The 19599-nt window shown below is 47.7% G+C and overlaps 1 protein-coding gene across 1 annotated transcript in view; it reads left to right on the forward strand.

The window, feature by feature from the left end:
• Positions 1 to 19599, forward strand: part of f8 (coagulation factor VIII, procoagulant component) — a 98124-nt gene that overhangs the window by 38377 nt on the left and 40148 nt on the right. Inside the window, exons 10-12 of the mRNA XM_038775925.1 lie at positions 1927 to 2138; positions 13630 to 13780; positions 16522 to 16731. Of these exons, the coding sequence (XP_038631853.1) occupies positions 1927 to 2138; positions 13630 to 13780; positions 16522 to 16731 (573 nt within the window). The remainder of the gene's footprint in view (positions 1 to 1926; positions 2139 to 13629; positions 13781 to 16521; positions 16732 to 19599) is intronic.

A 19599-nucleotide genomic window follows, 5' to 3' on the forward strand; every position in this document is an offset into this window, starting at 1 on the left:
TTGTTCTGTTTTCTGGGCACTGGTAGACAATTGGAGCCATGGGTAGAGAAGGAAACTAGAGAATCGTGCCCTGGAAGCCAAGAACTTCTGTCTGCCTTATTACTGTAATTTAATCTTCACTGTCAATGTTATTTAGCTGTTACATTAAACGCCATATATTATTATATACAGTTGAGATGGAGTTATTCATTGTGTCATGCACTTCATTTACCAAAGTTTTCTGCAGGGTAGAGTGCCTGGAAGGGTAATCACTTTTGTCTTTCCCTCTTTGGCCAGTGGCACACTGACACTTAAGAACATTATAAACTAAGAAAAATTATTTAAGGCCAGAGAAGAACGCACCAACATACATCAGAGAGTTATCATTCTCTCTAATATTGCTCACATACACTGGAACAGTTCCCAACGATAGATGTAAAATGTAGATCAATCCAGTTAGTATTTACAAGTCACAGCTCATACAGAAAGGATCATGCTACCAAAATAGTAGACAGGTTATACATATATAAATAGTGCTCTTTGCAAGTATACAAACAATGGGGCGGGATTCTCCAGCTGTCAATGCCAAAATCGTGTTCGGCGATCGGCTGCAGAATACCCGTTTCCGTCCCCTCCAAAGCGGCGCATTCGCAGAGTATGCCGCGCACTGTATCAGGATGTTGCCTGAGGCCCACCCCCCGATGCCCCGCCCCCGACCCTCAGAGATCCAGACTGTGTCGATCGCGTGTGCTATCATCCATCGGGAACTCTGCGTGGCGGCTGCGGACTCAGTCCAGCGCCGCCACAATAAGGGGAGGGCCGATCCGCAGGCAGGAGAGACTTTGTCAGCGACTGTGGGCTCTGTTGGGGGGTAGAGCAGTAGTTGCGAGCCAGCCAAAGGGAGGGGTTTTGCAGGCCGGGTCCACGAGCGGCCGGCGCCATGTTGTATGGCAATTCTCCGGCCCGTATCAGCAGCTAGAGCCAGGTGCTCTACGCTGTTCGGCTGCTAGCTCTCAGCCAAACAGAGATCGGTGGCCGTTTTGCGCCGAAGTTTAGGTTCTAAAACGCCACCTCTCCCTCCGGCATGAGGACATAGCTTCAGAATCGCAGAATCCAGCCCAATGTGTTTTTCACAATTATGTTGGATCTACTCTCTCCATTAATTAGACCTTTATTTGTAAAGAAGCTTGTTTCCTTGGCCTGCACCACAAGCAGCCAAAATTGTTATGATCTGTTCCTAAGCCTCAACCGATGTTATTATTTTCTCTTTTCACATCTCATTGCCAAAAAATGTATTCAGCCTTCATTTCATTGTTGCTGATGGAATCTTGGTGCACAATATAGGTGCTACATTTACCTACATAACAGCAGTCATTTTACTTCAAAGTAATTCATTGTAGATGAAAGCTTTGCGATGTTTGAGGCACATGTAACTTACAATATCAATGTAGGTCTTTTTCAGTTAAAGGCTAGGATTTACATGTGAAGAAAATTGGATGAGTCTCCTTGGAGTTAACCTATTTGTTTTATTAATTACGCAGTTCTGGTGAATATCAGGATTTTACATTTTTTGTCGTAGATTAAATTGCCATGTTGATTTCGAACACAATTTTCGGTGAGTTCTCCTCATCTTTATTTTTTTACATGTCATAACCCAGATTGAAACTACATTAGGTAATAAAAATGCTACTCCGAAAGAGATATAGATTTCAACTACTACAATATGTAATGGTGACCAGAACTGCTCCATCCTACACAGCAGCCACACTTCATCAATGCTTGAAGATGTTCTGCTGGACAATATCCTCATTGGAATGTTTTCACAATAGATGATTTTGACAGTTAGATTCACACATGGCACGAACGATGAAAGCTATTTTTAGGTGTCCTCCAATTATTGGGCCAATTCTGCATGCTGTATAAAGTCTGTTTGGATTCTCTCTACAGATCACAATATAAGAAACCTCATTGTTCAGCCCAATAAAACAGTCACTTACTTCTGGAGTGTGACTGAAAGCGACGGACCTACTGACTCTGACTTGGGCTGCCTGACTCGATTTTACTACAGCAATGTGGATAAGGATCGTGACATTGCCTCGGGACTCATCGGGCCTCTGCTGATATGTGCAAAAGATATGCTGGATACCAATGCACGAATGGTGAGTAGAAGAGTTGTGTTAATGATTCAAGATTATTCAGCATGCCATCTGGAGTTCTGTTTGGTATTTGATGGTGTTTTCCAACTCATAGTTTTGATAACTATGGGAAAATGGCAGAGTAGCTGGACACTGACACTATGAAATAAGCTTTTTTTTTAAATATAATTTTTATTGGAATTTTTTACAGAAAATATAAAACATAACGACAAACAATGAAATGCACCAAAATAACTGTAACACCCCCCAGACCGTATCAACGCATGTATCACATCCCCCCCCCCAACCCCAATGAACAACAAAAGAACTTAAAAATAAATTTAAATTAAATTAAATAAACAAACATAGTCATCGTCTCCCCCCCGCCCCCCCTTTTCCCTCCCCCTTCCCCCCCCCTCCCCCCGGGTTGCTATTGCTACTGTCCCCGTACCCTATCGTTGAGCCAGAAAGTCAAGGAAAGGTTGCCACCGCCTAAAGAACCCTTGCACCGACCCTCTCAGGGCGAATTTGACCTTCTCTAGCTTATTGAAACCCGCCATGTCATTGATCCAGGTCTCCACGCTTGGGGGCCTCGCATCCTTCCATGGTAGCAAAATCCTTCGCCGGGCTACTAGGGACACAAAGGCCAGCACACCGGCCTCTTTCGCCTCCTGCACTCCCGGCTCCACCCCAACCCCAAAAATCGCGAGTCCCCATCCTGGCTTGACCCTGGATCCCACCACCCTCAACACCGTCCTCGCCACCCCCTTCCAGAACTCCTCCAGTGCCAGGCATGCCCAGAACATATGGGCATGGTTCGCTGGACTCCCCGAGCACCTGACACACCTGTCTTCACCCCCAAAGAACCTACTCATCCTCGTCCCAGTCATGTGGGCCCGGTGCAGCACCTTGAATTGGATGAGGCTAAGCCGCGCACATGAGGAGGAAGAATTAACCCTCTCCAGGGCATCAGCCCATGTCCCGTCTTCGATCTGTTCCCCCAGTTCCCCCTCCCACTTAGCTTTCAGCTCCTCTACTGACGCCTCCTCCGCCTCCTGCATCACCTTGTAGATATCAGATATCTTCCCCTCTCCGACCCAGACCCCCGAAAGCACCCTGCCACTCACCCCCCTCGCGGGAAGCGAAGGGAATCCCTCCACCTGCCGTCTAGCAAATGCCTTTACCTGCAGATACCTGAACATGTTTCCCGGGGGAGCCCAAATTTCTCCTCCAACTCCCCCAGGCTCGCAAACCTCCCATCAATAAACAGGTCCCTCAGCTGTCTGATGCCCGCTCTGTGCCAACCCTGAAATCCCCCATCAATGTTCCCCGGGACGAACCTATGGTTCCCCCTTAACGGAGCCTCCATCGAGCCCCCCACTTCTTCCCTATGTCGCCTCCACTGCCCCAAATCTTGAGGGTAGCCGCCCCCACCGGACTCGTGGTATACCTCGTAGGAGGGAGCGGCCACGGCGCCGTTACCAGGGCCCCCAGGCTTGTATCTACACAGGACGCCCTCTCCATCCGTTTCCATGCTGCCCCCTCCCCTTCCATTACCCACTTGCGCACCATCGACACATTGGCCGCCCAATAATACCCCGAGAGATTGGGTAACGCCAGCCCCCCCCCCATCTCTACCCCGCTCTAAGAAGACCCTCTTCACCCTCGGGGTCCCATGCGCCCAAACAAATCTCATGATGCTGCTAGTCACCCTTCTAAAAAAGGCCCTAGGGATAAAGATGGGCAAACACTGTAAAAGGAACAAGAACCTCGGGAGAACTGTCATTTTGACGGAACTATGAAATAAGCTTGTTGGACTGTGGTGAATCACATTCCTAGTAATTCACACTGTGTTATATTGTATGTGTCGTGTTCTTGTAAGCTCGGTATACGAGCAGTTGCGCGGCTCTGCCCATAGGGGGAGATGAGGAGTTTGTACTGGGCTCCACCCTTGGCTCCGACCATGGTTCCGCCCATTGCTCCTCCCACTAACCGGAGTTTAAAGATCTGCGGTTGTGAGCCTGCTGCCAGTTCATCTCGTCGCAGGCAGGATCAGTTGTAAGACTATTAAAACCACTGTTCACTTCCAATCTCGTGTCTTGTGAATTGATGGTCACATCAATTTAATAGTCTTAGGAAACTTGAAGAAAACGACTATGGAATCAGCCCTCAAACCTGATCGACTAGAACTCGACTCGCAGGCTGCAGAGGCGAGAGAAATGTTTCAACACTGGCTCCGATGTTTCAAGACCTAAATCAAGCACTCCAGAAACTACAGAGGAGCAGAAACTCAGTCTACTGCACGCAAGGGTGAGCCACCGTATATCTACTCAACTGAACAGTACTAACTCGTATACGGGGGCCCTAGCCATGCTAGATCGAATGTACGTGAGGCCCATCAATGAGGTCTACGCGCACCACATTTTTACGACCCACCACCAGCACCCCACGGAGTCGTTGGAAGAATTCCTGCGGGACTTAAAGACTTTAGCTCGGGACTGTAATTACCAAGCTGTATCAGCCGAACAGCATATGGAGCTCGCTGTCAGAGATGTGTACGTGGCAGGGCTCAGGTCAAACTATATGCGCCAGAGGTTGCTTGAAAAAGGGGCCCAGAATTTGGAGGACACTGTAGAATTGGCTACTACCATGGAGGTCTCGTTCCGCAGCCTCACCTCGTTCCCCGCGGACCAAGCGACCCCATTCTGGGCCCCCGACCAGCGACTGCCCCAGGCCTGCGCCGTGCAGCCACCCACCCACTACGCAGCTCCAGTGTGCCATTTTTGTGGACAGCCCCAGCACCCACGGCAGTACTGCCCGACCCGTAGCGCGACCTGCAGCAGCTGCGGTCGCATAGGACACTATTCCCGGGTCTGCCTGGCAAATAAATCCCCCTCCCCAAACTCTCCCGCAGCCCAGAGGACTTGTTTTCAAAATTCACAGGCCCGCAGGCCCCGAAATGCTGCGGCCTGTACTCTGACTCCGCCCCCAACCGACACATGGGGGCCGCCATCTTGGAAAACCCCCTCCACGCGGCCGGCCACATGTGACTCATGGGGGCCGCCGTCTTGGGCGCCATCTTCCTCGCCGCCCGCCATGTCCGATCCACGGGGGCGGTCAGCTTGGGTTCCATCCTCTTCAAACTCAGAGACTCATCTCGAAGATTACAAACTCAGAGGGCAATCATCATGTAGCCACTCCAGCACAGCTGATCGAGCCGCCGACTACCCACAACTCAGCGCGGTTACGTTGGACCAGTCGTGTCCAAAACACCTCCACAACTGAATGATGACCGTTCAAATCAACGGGTACAGGACACCGTGCCTCTTTGACTCCGGGAGCACCGAGAGCTTTGTACACCCAGATCTGGTCAGACGCTGTTCGCTCCCTATTTTCCCTCCACAGCAAACTATCTCCCTCGCTTCGGTCTCTCACTCTGTTCACCTCCAAGGGCGCACCGTCGTGACCCTAACGATCCAGGGCACTACCTACTCAAACTTCCAGCTATACGTACTCCCCGAACTCTGCGCCCCACTCTTACCGGGACTCGATTTCCAGTGCAACCTGAAAAGCCTCACGCTCAGCTTCGGCGGGCCCTTGCCCCCACTCACTATTTGCAGCCTCGCTACGCTAAAAATCGACCCCCCTCCGCATTTTGCCAATCTCATGCCGGACTGCAGACCCGTAGCCACTCGCAGCAGGCGGTACAGCCTGCAGGACAGGGTGTTTATCAGAACCGAGGTCCATAGGCTTCTACGTGAGGGGGTCATAGAGGCCAGTAATAGCCCCTGGAGAGCTCAGGTGGTGGTCGTCAAGACCGGGGAAAAATTCTGAATGGTAGTGGACTATAGCCAAACCATTAATCAGTTCACGCTCCTCGATGCGTACCCCCTCCCCAGGATTGCAGACATGGTGAATCAGATCATCCACTATCGCGTCTTCTCCACAGTGGATCTGAAGTCTGCATACCACCAGCTCCCAATCCGCCCGGAGGACCGCCACTACACGGCGTTTGAGGCCGACGGCCGCCTCTTCCACTTCCTCCGGGTTCCCTTTGGCGTCACGAATGGGGTCTCGTTGTTCCAACGAGCAATGGACCAAATGGTGGACCAGTACGGGCTGCGGGCCACGTTTCCGTACTTGGATAACGTCACCATCTGCGGCCATGACCAGCAGGACCACGACGCTAACTTCCATCGATTTCTCCAGACTGCCCAGAAACTCAACCTCACGTATAACACGGAGAAATGCGTTTTCCGCACGACCAGACTAGCCATCCTTAGCTATGTCATGGAATACGGAGTCCTGGGTCCCGGCCCGGACCGTATGCGCCCCCTCTTACAACTCCCTTTTCCTCATTGTCCCAGGGCCCTCAAGAGGTGCCTGGGGTTTTTCTCATATTATGCCCAGTGGGTCCCTCAGTATGCGGACAAAGCCCACCCACTATTTAAGGCCACACTCTTTCCTCTATCAGATGAGGCTCGTCAGGCCTTCACATGCATCAAGGAGGACATCGCCCAAGCAGCCATGCGGGCGGTGGATGAACCCGTCCCTTTCCAGGTAGAGAGCAATGCCTCAGAGGTAGCTCTCGCAGCCACTTTAAATCAGGCAGGGAGACCAGTCGCCTTTTTCTCCCGAACCCTCTCTGCTTCGGAACTTCGACACTCCTCAGTCGAAAAGGAAGCACGAGCCATCGTGGAAGCTATACGTCACTGGAGGCACTACCTCGCAGGTAGGAGGTTCACCCTTATCACCGACCAAAGATCGGTTGCTTTTATGTTTGACAACTCACAAAGGGGCAAAATTTAAAACGATAAGAACCTACGGTGGAGGATTGAACTCTCCACCTACAAGTACGATATTATGGACTGACCGGGGAAGCTCAATGAGCCCCGAGATGCCCTGTCCCACGGCACGTGCGCCAGCGCGCAAGACAACCGCCTGAAAGCTATCCACAATGACCTCTGCCACCCGGGGGTCACCCGGCTCGCCCACTACATCAAAGCCCGAAATCTGCCTTTCTCCACCGAGGAGGTAAAAGCCATCACCAGGGATTGCCCGATCTGTGCGGAGTGCAAACCGCACTTCTATAGACCAGACAGGGCCCACCTGGTAAAGGCCTCCCAGCCCTTTGAATGCCTGAGCATCGATTTCAAAGGGCCACTCCCCTCGACCAATCGGAATGTGTACTTCCTAAACGTAATAGATGAGTTCTCCCAGCTTCCCCTTTGCTATCCCATGCCCTGATATGACCTCCCACACAGTCATTAGGGCCCTGCACAGCATCTTCACCCCGTTTGGTTTCCCCAGCTATGTACACAGCGACAGGGGTTTGTCCTTTATGAGTGACGAGCTGCGTCAGTACCTGCTCGACAAGGGCATCGCCTCGAGCAGGAATACCAGCTACAACCCCAGGGGAAACGGGCAGGTGGAGAGGGAGAACACGAGGGTCAGGAAGACCGTCCTACTGACCCTCCGGTCCAGGAAGCTCCCGACCTCCCATTGGCAGGAGGTCCTCCCTGACGCGCTCCATGCTATTAGGTCCCTTCTATGTACGGCCACCAACCAGACCCCTCACGAGCGGCTATTTGTTTTTTCCAGGGGCACGCCCACGGGGGTTGCGCTCCCAGCTTGGTTGAAGACACCGGGCCCGGTTCTCCTCCGGAAGCACGTCCGATCCCACAAAACTGACCCACTCGTGGAGAGAGTGCTCCTACTCCACTCGAACCCCCAATACGCATTCATAGAATACCCTGACGCCCGTCAGGATACTGTTTCCCTCCAGGACCTGGCGCCTGCAGGATCCAACTCCGACACTACTACCGCCGAGGCGCTCCTCACACTATACCCCACCCAACACCCGGCGCCCCCACGCCTGCAGGTTCGCTGCCCGTGCTCCGTGCCCCCGCGCCTTTGGGTTTCCGGCGCTCCCAGTCACCAGTCGAACAAGTCGGATACGAAGCTCTGACTGAATCACCCCCGGAGTCCGCCATGGTACCCTCGCCAACTGCCACCACCCAGCCGCCAGAAGAGGCTGCAACCCCGGTGCTTCGTAGATCTCAGAGGACGACTCGACCGCCGGACCGACTCAATTTGTAATTTGTAGACCCATCACTCCCGCTGGACTTGATTTTTTTTACAGGGGGTGAATGTGGTGAATCACATTCCTAGTAATTCATACTGTGTTATATTGTATGTGTTGTGTTCTTGTAAGCTCGGTATATGAGCAGTTGCGCAGCTCTGCCCATAGGGGGAGATGAGGAGTTTGTACTGGGCTCCACCCTTGGCTCCGCCCATGGCTCCTCCCACTAACTGGAAGTATAAAGATCTGCGGTTGTGAGCCTGCTGCCAGTTCATCTCGTCGCAGGCAGGCTCAGTTGTAAGACTATTAAAACCACTGTTCACTTCCAATCTCGCGTCTTGTGAATTGATGGTCACATCATGGACTAATTTCATTCATTGTTATTCAACCTATATCAAATACGTGTGACATATACTAACCTATAGTTTACTAAATGGTAGAATAGTAAGAAAGTGTTGGCCCGTTGGCACGGCACCTGAACTGAATACTGGTTGAATGGCGGCATGGTAGCACAGTGATTAGCACTGTTGCTTCACAGCGCCAGCGTCCCAGGTTCGATTCCCATTTGGGTCACTGTCTGTGTCTGTGCCGAGTCTGCACGTTCTCCCCGTGTCTGCGTGAGTTTCCTCCGGGTGCTCCGGTTTCCTCCCACAAGTCCCGAAAGACATGCTATTAGGTGAATTGGACATTCTGAATTCTCCCTCTGTGTACCCAAACTGGCGCCGGAATGTGGCGACTAGGCGATTTTCACAATAACTTCATTGTGGTGTTAATGTAAACCTACTTGTGACACTAATAAAGATTATTAAGTTAGAGTGTGAGGTATACTCAGGATACTCCTGCATAACCTGCCTGTTTCTTTTTGACTGTCTGGTGTTCAACCATTTGGATTGGATTGGATTGGATTTGTTTATTGTCACTTGTACCGAGGTACAGTGAAAAGTATTTTTCTGCAAGCAGCTCAACAGATCATTCAGTACATGGAAGAAAAGGGAATTAAACAAAATTCAAGAAAAGACAAGAAAATACATGAGAATACATAATAGGGCAACACAAGATATACAATGTAACTACATAAGCATTGACATCGGTCGAAGCATACAGGGTGTAGTGTTAATGAGGTCAGTCAATAAGAGGGTCATTTAGGAGTCTGGTGACAGTGGGGAAGAAGCTGTTTTTGAGTATGTTCGTGCGTGTTCTCAGACTTCTGAATCTCCTGCCCGATGGAAGAAGTTGGAAAAGTGAGTAAGCCGGGTGGGAGGGATCCTTGATTATGCTGCCCGCTTTCCCCCGGCAGCGGGAGGTGTAGATGGAGTCCATGGATGGGAGGCAGGTTCGTGTGATGGACTGGGCAGTATTCACGACTCTCTGAAGTTCCTTGAATTTCCCCTCTCCCTTCATACTCTTAAGCTGCAGAATGACCACATCTATTACATGCTATTCACAAATCTTTCAACCTCATGGATGCACCCCAGTGACACCAGCTGCTGCTGAAGCTTTGCAACATGGAGCTCAAGCTGCTGCAACTGATGACACTTCCTGACCATGTGGTTATCTCGGACACATGAAGCGTCCTGGAGTAACCACGGGGCACAGGAGTTTCACCCGAGAGATTGTTGCTGCCCTGCATTCCTCTTTCTAGGTGATCACAAATGTTGCCACTACTAATATATCTTACTACTTAAAAAGCTACTCACTTCTCTTCTGTTGCTATCACTTAGATACAGGGTTGGATTCTCCCGGCCAGCCCGCCGCAAGAACACCACGGGCGAGGCGCCGACAATGGAAACATCAGTTATCCTCGGGCGGGATTCTCCGGTTGCCAGACAAACGGAGCCGGAGAATCCCGCTCATAGGGAAGCTAACTAAATGCTTTATTTAAAGCTTATTTTTTAAATTAAAAGTTTTAATTTCCCAGCTGCTTAAATTAACCCTCCAACTTTGGAGAAAGGCAAACTTCGAGGCAAGAGAGGAAAAATGAAAGCACCAGCAGAAATTTCATTCCCACACATGAATTTGACTTCGAAACCCAAACAAAATGCAGAAATAGAACCCTATAGTTTCATACTAATATATTTCTTGCAGGCCTAGAAGTGGACCAACAAGCTGCAACACGGAGCTCTACAATAAATGCCAAGAAATGCTAGTTTTTTAATGTCTAGTTAGCAATGTCATCATGGGATGTGACATTGCTAACGAGACCCAGCAACAGTGAAGGAACAACAATATATTTCCAAGTGAAGAGTATTCCCTCACGCTCCTGACTTGTGCGTGGTGGATGGTGGACAGAATTTGGAGAATCAGGGGGTGCGTTACTCACCACAGGATTCCCAGCCTCTAATCTGCTCTTGTAGCCATAGTATTAATATGGCTACAAGATTGTGATTGTGGGGAATTCAGCGATGGTAATGCCATTGAATTTCAAGGGGTGATGGTTAGTGCTGTGTCCACAGAGTCTGAGGAGGAGAGGGAGGCCCTAAATGAATATTTTGCTTCAGTATTCACTGGAGAGCGGGACCTTGTTTCTTGTGAGAACAGCGTTCAGCAGAAGGAGGACGTGCTAGAAATTTTGAAAAGCATCAGGATGGATAAGTCTCCTGGGCCAGATGGGAAGCGAGGGAGGAGATTGTTGCACCTTTGGCGATGATCTTTGCGTCCTCACTCTCCACTGGAGTAGTACCGGCTGATTGGAGGGAAGCGAATGTTGCTCCCTGCTCAAGAAAGGGAATAGGGAAATCCCTGGGAATTACAGACCAGTCAGTCTTATGTCTGTGGCGAGCAAAATACTGGAAAGGATTCTGAGAGTAGGATTTATGTATATTTAGAAAAACATAGTTTGATTAAAGATAGTCAACGTGGCTTTGTGAGAGACAGATCATGCCCTACAGGCCTCTTTGAATTCTTTGAGCGTCTGACGAGACACATTGATGAAGATCAGGCAGTGAATGTGGTGTATATGGATTTCAGTAAGGCATTTGTTAAGGTTCCCCATGGTAGGCTCATTCAGAAAGTCAGGGGTATGCAATACAGGGACATTTGGCTGTCTGGATACAGAATTGGCTGACCAAAAGAAGACAGCAAGTGGTAGTGAATGGAAAGTATTCTGCCTGGAGGTCGGTGACCAGTGGTGACCCACAGGGATCTGTTCAGGAACCTCTGCTCTTTGTGGTTTTTGTAAATGACTTGGATGAGGAAGTGGAAGGGTGGGTTCATAAGTTTGCCGATGACACGAAGGTTGGTGGATTTGTAGATAGTGTTGAGGGCTGTTGCAAGTTACAACAGGACATTGACAGAATGTAGAGCTGGGCTGAGAAGCGGCAGATGGGGTTCAACCTAGATAAATGTGAAGTGATTAATTTTGGAAGGTTGAAGTTGAATCCTGAATCAAGGGTTAAAGGCAGGATTCTTGGAAGTGTGGAGGAACAGAGGGATCTTGGGGTCCATGTACATAGATCCCTAAAAGTTGCCACCCAGGTTGATAGCGTTGTTAAGAAGGTGTATGATGTGTTGGCTTTCATTAACAGAGGATTTGAGTTTAAGAGCCACAAGGTTTTGCTGCAGCTTTATAAAACCCTGGTTAGACCACACTTGGAATATTGTGTCCAGATCAGGTCGCCTCATTATAGGAAGGATGTGGATGCTTTGGAGAGGGTGCAGAGGAGATTTACCAGGATGCTGCCTGGACTGGAGGGCATGTCTTATGAAGAAAAGTTGAGGGAGCTAGGGCTTTTCTCACTGGAGCGAAGAAGGAAGAGAGGTAACTTGATAGAGGTGTACAAGGGGATGAGAGGCATGGATAGAGTGGATAGCCAGAGACTTTTCCCCAGGGCGTAAATGGCTGTCACGAGGGGAAATAATTTTTAAGTGATTGGAGGACATTTAAGCGACTCTTGGACAGGCACATGGACAGCAGTAAATTGAAGGGGTGTAGGTTAGGGTGATCTTAGATTAGGATAAATGATCGACACAACATCGTGGCCGAAGAGCCTGTACTGTGCTGTACATATATGTTCCATGTTCTATTCTCACCTCACCTTGAAGTTCAGCTCTTTTGTCCATGTTTGGACCAAAGCTGTAATGAGGTCAGGAGCTGAGTAATTCTGGTGGAACCAAAGCTGAGTGACAATGAGCTGGTTACTGCTAAGCAATTGATAACACCGTTGATGACCCCTTGAGAGTACTCTGATGGGGTGGTAATTGGCTGGGATGGATTTATCTGCTTTTTGTGTACAGGATATACTTGGGCCAATTTCCACATTGTCGGGTAGATGACAGTGTTGAGGCCTTACTGGAACGGTTTGGCTAGGGGCAAGTTCTGGAGTACAAGTCTTCAGTACTATTGCCAGAATACTATTGCACAATGGCACAGTGGTTAGCACTGCTGCCTCACAGTGACCCAGGTTCAATTTTGACCTTGGGTGACTGTATGGAGTTTGCACGTTCTCCCCATGTCTGCGTGGGTTTCCTCCAAGTGCTCCGGTGATTTGCAGGTTAGGTGGATTGACTGTGCTAAATTGTCCATTAGTGTCCAAAGATGTGCATGTTATGTGGGGTTACAGGGTTATGGGGATAGGGTGGGGGAGTGGGCCTAGGTGCTCATTCATAGGGTCAGTTCAGACTTGATGGGCCAAATGGCATTTGTCATTACTGTTGGGATTCTATGGATTCTATAAATATTGTCAGGGCCTATAGATTTATAAGATAGAACATTGGAATATTAGGTTGGAATCTTCTGGAATTTTATTTCAGTTACTTTTAGCAGCAGGGAGAAACTTAGGATTATGCAAAATATTAAATTAGTTGCATATAAAACCATGAAAAAAGTAGATTGTACTGGTCTCTGGGAGGTTGGAATAGATGTTTTTATCATTTTGTCTAATTTCAGTCACTGAAATTGAGACATTTTAATATTTTGAAGGGAACACAATCCCATAGTTCTTGAACTTTCTACTGTTTTTATTCTGCTGATTTCATTTCTTAACGCATTCAATTCAGAAGGTGCAATTTTAAAAAACATTTCCCTTTGTTCTTCCTGAGTTCCAAATACATCAATGACATTCTCCTGCATGATGTTGAAATCAAGACTTATTACGCCAAACCTATTCGAATTCATTCTTGGATCTCAAGCGTCCACTTGTCCTAAACAGCCTTCCCTTCTTCCTGCCATTTACAACCTTATTAAAAAGCCAGACACTATATTGTATTCTTTCCAAATCTTTAAAACTTTGGTGGTATCTACCTGTCAAGGGCCTTAGTCCTTCACCCAAGTTAACTCAATGTAAGGCATTTTATCACAAGTTGCCTAACGAGACTAAAGTTTTATAAACACTTGAGGAAATAGAAGTGTGAATAGGTTACACAGTGCAAGATAGACTTTAAAATGAATGCAAAATTGAGCCTACTTTTTTTACTTTTTTCTTATTTTCTCCTCAGGTAAAGATAGACAAAGTCAAGTACCTTTTCTTCTCCATATTTGATGAGAATAAAAGCTGGTACATAAATGATAATATTGAAAAATACTGTGAAGATCCATCACGGGTGAATCCAATTGATCCTGAATTTTATGATTCCAACCTAATGCACAGTAAGTGATTAGTGAGGTTTCAGTAACATTAACTATCTAACCCTAAATGATCCTTTGATATTGGCAGCATTTGGATGATCTGAGGGTAACATTACTGACTCTTCAACTCCCAGCTTAGACTGCTCCTAATAACATGAGACCAGTCCTAGGCCCTGTTTCTATATGGGGTTATTGGGTCAAACACTTGGAACTGATACCAGCAGAATTACTTCCCCATAAGAGGCAGAAAGGAACAAGCAATACAGACCAGGTGGAATACTGGCCAGTTATAGTTCCCAATTAACTTTTCAGCTTGTTACAGGTCTGTTTAGTATTTTCTTTATAAGGCACAGGGTCTATGTAAGATGCCAACCACAACAGGGAGAAGAAGGCAGTGACACAGTGAGGAATGAGTCAGAATGGCCAGTGAGCAGCCCGAGGCACCATTGTAAAGGAAAGGTTCAGAGAAGATCCTCATTCATAGGCAACCATTGTACAGGGTCAAGAACATTATCTGTACACTTCAACAATGCTAAGTGCTACAAAAGAGGAAATGAAACAAATTAGCTGCTTTGAAGTGGGCAGTCATAACTAGAGTGTTTCTAAACAAAGGCAGTAACTCTAACCTCACCTTTGGCATTCAGCTCTTTTGTCCATGTTTCAACCAAGACTGTAATGAGGTCAGGAGATGAGTGACCCTGGAGGAATCCAAACTGAGTGTCTGTGAGCTAAGCCAACATCTATAACCCATCCCTCATTGAGAGAAGAGTCAATCTCAGCTGTGTCTGAACCATTAAGCTGTCAACCACAGGCTAGTGCAAGGTACTGCTCTGTGAAATTGAATGGATGCTCAGCATTTCAAAGGATCACAGGGGATTTGAAGCCTTTTCAAGTGCAGGAAGGCCCTGACACTTTAACAAGCTGCAGTTTCAAAGGCATAGGGCTGAAGGAGCAGATGTTAGGACAGGGAACGTGTTCCTCCATTGATTCTTCACTAAACTGCCTGGACTTTTAATTAACTGTTGGGCAGAGCAGTTCAGGGTGAGGAGGCCACTTCAGAGTTTAAAAAGTCTGACCAGGATGATGCTGTTGAACAGAGAGCTGCCTGAGATCAAAGTGCCAAGGCTGATCTTCAGGTTACCCAGGGCTGGAAGGGGCAGTCCAGACACAGGGTGGGGAGGGTCATTCACTCACAGCCCTCACCCAACCAACCCCCCCCCCCCCCCCCCCCCTCCGGACCCTTGTGGAACCTCCCTCTGCAGCCTGGCAACAGCAGAAGGCACATTAGCAATGAGATGACTCTCTTGACCTCTCTCTCGGTGTCCACCGTGCCAGGGCTGCACTTGGCCATACTTACACCAAAGCCCGCCCAGTGGATTTCCCGCTCTGAGTATGTGAGCAACATACTGGGGAGGGGCGGGGGGAAAAATTGGCCATGCAACTCAACACTTTGCATGTTCCCGCTGGCCCGGGGCGGGTAGCCTGCTATGGGCAGCGGCCCGGGAGCGGAGACTGGGGATGGGTCTGCCTCCTTGTGCCAATCCCATTTTTCAGTCAATGCTCCATTCTTTGACCAATCAAAGCAGCAGAGAATGGAGAATCCCGACCGAGAGAAAGTAATCATTAGAAATCAGCACAATGAACTGATGCTTCTGCTGCTTAAAATAATGAGATGGCAGCTTAAGCGGTTCGTTGCACTAAGAGAATTTCCATGCATCCTCTGAACCTGGTGGTGTTCACCCTGTCGCTGTTGGGTACTGTTTCCTCAATCTCCAGTGCTCCAGTGGTGTCACACTCTGGATAGATCAAGGGTCAGCCTCTCAAAATGGATCAGTGATATGAGCTTGAGCAGTCCACCATCCAAACATGCAGATTCTTTCTCCCTGGCAGTGTCATCCTATTTAGCCTGAGATGTGAAGAAAGCTGCCATTAGAACAATCCTTCTCTCCTTCACCATTTTTAGATTTTCATTTGTGTAAGATGTTGCAGACTTCCCCATATCTGACTGTGCACTCGGGTTATGAGCTATGCTTATGGATCACCAATACTGTTATGCACACCCTTCTCCTGTTATCATGAGAACTCAGTGCACCTTCAGGAACCCCATCTTTTTTGCATTCTGGTGACTGCTGACCGGGGGGCACACCATGTAGGTCTTTCTTTGGACTCATTTTGCCAAACATGAGAAAGTCACTGAAACATTTCCTGCACTGGACCTAGTTCCTCCTCATCACTCCTCTGCTATTTGAGCCACCTCCAACAATGTTTTGATTCTCTGACAAGCAAGCTTTCTCATGCCACTGACAGGGGGCACGTTGCTTCGCCATGCAGTCACTGCATCCAGCAATATCTTAAGTAAGGCATCAGAAAAATGGAGATGGTCAGGGTGCTACCCTAGCGTAGGGGTCCTCCCATATCCACCACCCTTTATGCAACTCCTCCTTCCATTATTGAGACAAATGGCAGCCATAGCAATGACTTCAGCTTGCCTTTTAAATCAGACCTGCCCCCTGTCATTAATTGGATAGCAAATAGAACCCTGGGTCAATCAAGTAGATTGTCAATTAAAATTTCAATGAGTACACATTGACAATGCAGTGCAGAGTTGGAATCCAGAAATGAATGTCATTGCAGGTTCCTGACCCAGGAATTGAAATCTCACCTTGGATGTTTTTACGTTTGTGTGCTTTTTTGCACTATTAACATGTATGTATTTGTTATCCTTCAGGTACTGATTTGTTTTTATGCATGCTACTTTGCAGGTATTAATGGGTTTGTCTATGAAAATGTCCCCAAGTTGAAGTTCTGCATGGAAGAAGTGATTTATTGGCATGTAATAGTTGGCGCTCAAGACAACTTTCTTTCAATCTACTTCCATGGACAAACTTTTAAGTACGATGGGGTATATGAAGATGTATTAACCCTCTTCCCATTTTCCAGCGAAACAATCCACATGGAAATGGATAATATTGGTCAGTAATGCAGAATTTTGCACTTGTTTAACAGGGACATATGGGCTCTACATATCTTCAAAACGTGATCCTGGCAGTTAGGCTGGGATCATGTCCCCTGGTACATTTCACTAATGTAAGAGGTTCACACTCCTGTTTCCCCTTATGGATGGTTCTCAACTTTCAGATTTTGTAAAGGATAAAATCACACAGACACAGGTTTGACTCGACCACAAAGATGTTTATTTTTAAAATCTCCAGCGCCATAAAGCCAAATACTCTGACACTACACAACACTACATTGGTTGGTCCAATTTAAATCCTTCCACAATTTAACCTTGTCCACTTAAACACACAAAACCACTGCAAGCTATTAGAAGGTCTCTACATAAAAAGCATAGACAAAACCCTACGTTTCTGCTCAAATCTTCCTCAATTTAAACCCAAATCTCTCAGGATTTGGTTGTTATCCTTAAGTTGCCTAAAAAAACCCTCATCCCCAATACCCTTCAGATCTGGCAGATAACTTACAACCCCCTACACAGTTGGTCTTTCCAGTGTGAATTGCAGGTCCGCATGCTAGCTTGACCGTTCCTGACGCTCTTTCTTGTCTGCACTGCCATATTCTTCAGTCTTGTCCATTTTAAGGTGATTCTTATCAGAATAAACATTCCCTGGAGCCATCCTGCTGTGTTTTCAGTGCTTAGCATCTTTCAATCTTTTAGTCTATTACATGCCCTGGTGCAGACTCAGTGCTGACGTTATTTTCATAACCCAAACCAATGAACTCCAATAACATGAGGTATCTATGGCTCCAAAGCTGTATGCATGTGAAAGTCTCTCTCTTCCTTGACTGCGATGAACACTTGTGTGTTGACTGTTGTCTGAGGCAGTTTGGTGGCAACAATGAACGGTCTCCTCAGCTTCTTGATTGGGTTATCAGATGGCAGTTACCTTGTGTCATTGTTGTGATATTGTCGTGATTTCTGTTCCTTTAATAGTATCAGTTCTGCTGCCATGTTGGAATGTTTGGAATTAACTCCTTACAGTATAGCCTGCCTCTGTGTGTTTTGATCAAAGAACAATACAGCACAGGTTCAGGCCCTTCGGCCCTCTAAGACTGTACAGGTCATGATACCACCCTTGGCCAAAACCCTCAGCACTTATTAGTGCCGTATCCCTCTATACCCATCCTATCCATGTATTTGTCGAGATGCCTTTTGACCTCCGTTAATGTATCTGCTTCCACAACCTCCCCTGGCAACACCTTCCAGGCACTCACCACCCTCTGTGTAAAAAACCTGCTTTGCACATCTCCTCTAAACTTTGCCTCTCGGACCTTAAACCTGTGCCCCCTAGTGACTGACCCCTCCACACTTGGGTAAGAGTGCCTGCCAATTCACTCTATCCATGCCCCTAATAATCCTGCAGACCTCTATCAGGTCGCCCCTCAACTTCCGTCGTTCTAATGAAAACAGTCCGAGTGTATTCAGTCTGTCCATATAGCTAACACCCCCCCAGACCAGGCAACATCCTGGTAAACCTCATCAGCACTCTCTCCAAAGCTTTGAGGTTTGACTTTGTTGTCTGTTAGTTTTGGGGTTTTTCATAGGGTCTAGTCGGAGGGGATTCTAATCCTACACCAGGGTATGTGGAGGGGGCAGTGGGACAATATAGAATTTGCAAGCAGACACTGGGGGTGCATTTCTAGCACCCATTTGGCCCCTACGGCCAGCTATGACATCTTAAGGGAACAAATCAAGAAAATATAATGCCCCCCCTTTCTTTGGTGTAAGGCCCAAACCACTTTACCTTAAGCTGATATGCTGAATCCAAGTAAGTGGTGGCATCTTGCATAGGGAGACCTTGCTCTGGCTTGGTCCTCACCCCTTGGCCCCCTAACAAGAGGTTTTGCCCTTTTGCACGTCACAAAACCCAGCAAGTGGCAGAGTGCTGGCACAACCAGGTCTTACACCACTTTCCGAAGGGGTACTGTCTGATTCCAACTAGAGTTACAACAGTCCATGGCCCATCTGTAGTCCATATTTTTATTAGCTTTTTTTTAATTTTGAGAGTACCCAATTCTTTTTTTCTCTAATTAAGGGGCAATTTAGCGTAGCCAATCCACCAACCAGCACATCTTTTTGGGTTGTGGGGGTGAGACCCACACCGACACAGGGAGAATGTGCAAACTCCATACAGACAGTGACCTGGGATCAGGATTGAACCCTGGTCCTCGGCACCATGAGGCAGCAGTGCTAGCCATTGCACCACCATGCTGTCCATATTTTTATTAGTAAGTCTGTTTGCAAACAAGCATTCGCATGAACTCTTTCTTCATCATTACTGATCTACGTTCTGTACAAAAATGAAATGAGTCAGTTTTTGAATTTTGTGTCAACACTATTCTTTGTTGAATTAAGGAATTTTATAACACCCAGACAAAACTGCAACCATTCATATGCTGAATTTAGTTTTGATAGTTTCCGGAAGTAAGTGATTTTACTAAATTGCACTGGACTAACAATATGAAAATTAGCTTTCCCACAGCCTAATGAAAGTTCCAAGAACCTTGCTTGAGCAAGTAATAGCTGTCATAATATACATCTATGTATATAATGGAGTGGGATTATATACATCTATGTATATAATCGCCACCTGACCGAAATACCCCGCCACCCACAATGCTTCCTCCGGACGTGCCCTACCAAGAGGCCACCGATCTACCAGCAATCCTGCCGGCCCCTGCGACCACCCCATTGGCAGCAGTCCTGCCTATCCAAGTGCAGGCGGCCCCTGATCCACCCTTGCAGCGATCAACCAGAATTCGTCGCCCGCTTCAAAGACTAAATTTATAGACTGAACATTTGTACATCTTGTTACCTCATC

This window comes from Scyliorhinus canicula, chromosome 17, assembly GCF_902713615.1.
Source record: "Scyliorhinus canicula chromosome 17, sScyCan1.1, whole genome shotgun sequence".
Classification (NCBI taxonomy): Eukaryota; Metazoa; Chordata; class Chondrichthyes; order Carcharhiniformes; family Scyliorhinidae; genus Scyliorhinus; species Scyliorhinus canicula.